Source organism: Penaeus monodon, chromosome 2 (genome assembly GCF_015228065.2).
Source record: "Penaeus monodon isolate SGIC_2016 chromosome 2, NSTDA_Pmon_1, whole genome shotgun sequence".
Taxonomy (NCBI): Eukaryota; Metazoa; Arthropoda; class Malacostraca; order Decapoda; family Penaeidae; genus Penaeus; species Penaeus monodon.
Window position 1 is genome coordinate 62,316,596 of NC_051387.1, and position 2,271 is coordinate 62,318,866.

At 34.0% G+C, this 2,271-nt stretch overlaps 1 protein-coding gene across 1 annotated transcript; it reads right to left on the minus strand.

Moving 5' to 3' along the window:
- Positions 1–416: 416 nt before the first annotated feature.
- On the minus strand, positions 417–1,241 carry LOC119579458. The gene is made up of 2 exons (XM_037927291.1): positions 833–1,241; positions 417–700 (listed from the first exon to the last, which is right to left on the minus strand). Exons 1-2 carry the CDS (start codon positions 1,239–1,241, stop codon positions 417–419), a joined length of 693 nt encoding a protein of 230 aa, XP_037783219.1.
- Positions 1,242–2,271: the final 1,030 nt, after the last annotated feature.

The window sequence follows — 2,271 nt, forward strand, 5'->3', positions numbered from 1 at the left end:
TATCTTAATATTTCTATTTAACAAGGTATTCGCCACTAATGACCTTAGCTGTTGACGCGGCAGATAATTTTGAATAATCAATCAATCACTCTAAAGCTTTCACGTCGTTCCAGCCCCACCTTACCGATGTTATACTCTCTTCATACATATCTTTACCACGTTCACCCTCTCTGGCCTTCCCTGAACTTTTCTTTTACCGTTCTTCAAGGCGAATATTACATATGTCGTGCTTCTTCCTGTCATAAATCCAAACTGTTCATCACAGATTTTTACTGTTCTCAGTCTCGCTTCCACCACTCTTTCCCAAATCTTTTTTGTGTGACTAATTAACTTTATTCCTCTGTAATTGTTGTAGTTTTGCACATCGCCCTTGTTTTTTTTTTGTTTTTTTTTATCGGGACCAAGATACTTTTTCTCTATTCTTCTGGCATTCTCCCATCCCCCAGAATCATGTTGAACAGATTGGTTAGCCAGGTCACTGCCATCTCTCCTAAGTACCTCCATGCTTCTATCGAGATGTTATCTAGACCTACAGCGTTACCTCCTTTCATCTTTCTTATGGTCTTCCTCACCTCCTCCCTGCTGATCTGCACATCTTGATTTCCAACTTCTGCGTCCTCCATCCTTCTTTCTCTTGTATTTTCAACGTTCATAAGTTCCTCAAAATATTCCTTCCGTCTCCTCAAGATGTCCTCCTCACCTGTCAGAAAGTTTTCATTTGCATCCTGAACATCTCTTCCATTTCTGTCTCTTTACTATTGCTGAACATCTCTTCCTTTTTTGTCTCTTTGTCTCGCCAGTCTATGGAGATCTTTCCCCTCTTCCTTAATGCCCAACTCTTCATACAAATTCTCATACGCCTTTTCTTTCGTTTTTGCAACTGCCATCTTTGTCCTGCTGCACTTATCTTTGTATTCCTGATGGCTTTCCTTGTCCCACCTGTTCCATTTCCTTTCCCCGTCTTTCTTTCTATTTATGCTATCCTGCGCTTCTTCATTCCACCACCAAGTCTCTTTGTCTTCTTTCCTTCGCCCAGGCGTCACGCCAAATACATTCTGTGCTCCCTCTCTCACTGTATCTGAGATCTCTGCCCAACCGACCTCTTCCCTCTCTGCCAGAGCCTGCATAACCTCCTCCCTGAATACTATGCATAACTGTTCTTCTTTTAAATTCCACCATTGGATCTTTGGTTCCGTCCTAAATTTCCTCCTCGACTTCACTTCAAACCTTGTTTTGCTCATCACCACACTTTGTTGTTTTGCTACACGATACTCATGATAACAATAACAATAATAATGATAATAATAATAATATTAACTATAAGTATAATAATAATAATGTTAATAATAATAAGAAGAAGAACAATAATTGTAATAATATTAATGCTAATAAGGCCAATAATGCTAATAATGCTAAAGCTAATGCTAATAATGATAATAATAATAATAACAACAACAACAATAATAATAACAATAGTAATAATGATAATGATAATAATGACAATGACAATGACAATGACAATGACAGTGACAGTGACAGTGACAGTGACAGTGACAGTGACAGTGACAGTGACAGTGACAGTGACAGTGACAGTGACAGTGACAGTGACAGTGATAATGATAATGATAATGATAATGATAATGATAATGATAATGATAATGATAATGATAATAATAACGAAAATAATAGAAATAGTAATAATAATAATAACAACTGGAACAATGATAATGATAACATCGATAATAATAATAATAATAATAATTATTATTATTATTATTATTATTACAAAACAACAACAACAGCAACGATAAGAGCAACAACAACAACGAATATATAATAAAATTTATTGCAACAATATCAATAAAAGATGAACAACCCATCCTCGAAAGAGACGCGAAGCCAGACAACCCTATCATAGCTCACTTACAATCTGATATCTCGGACATATGATATGCCTGACACATTAATAATAATAAAAAAATAATAACAATAATGATAATATTTACAATAATAATAATAATAATAATAATAAAAAATGATAATAAGAAGAATTATGATAATGATGACAATAATAATAATAATAATAAAATAATAATATTAATAACAATAAAATAATAATAATAATAATAACAACAACAATAACAACAACAGAAAAGAAATAACAGTAACATTAATCAGACGCAACCCAGGCCACGTAACGAAAGACGCGCACGCTACCAATCGAGCAAACGAAGCTCAGTTTTAATTTAGTTATCTAAAACATTTAATGAT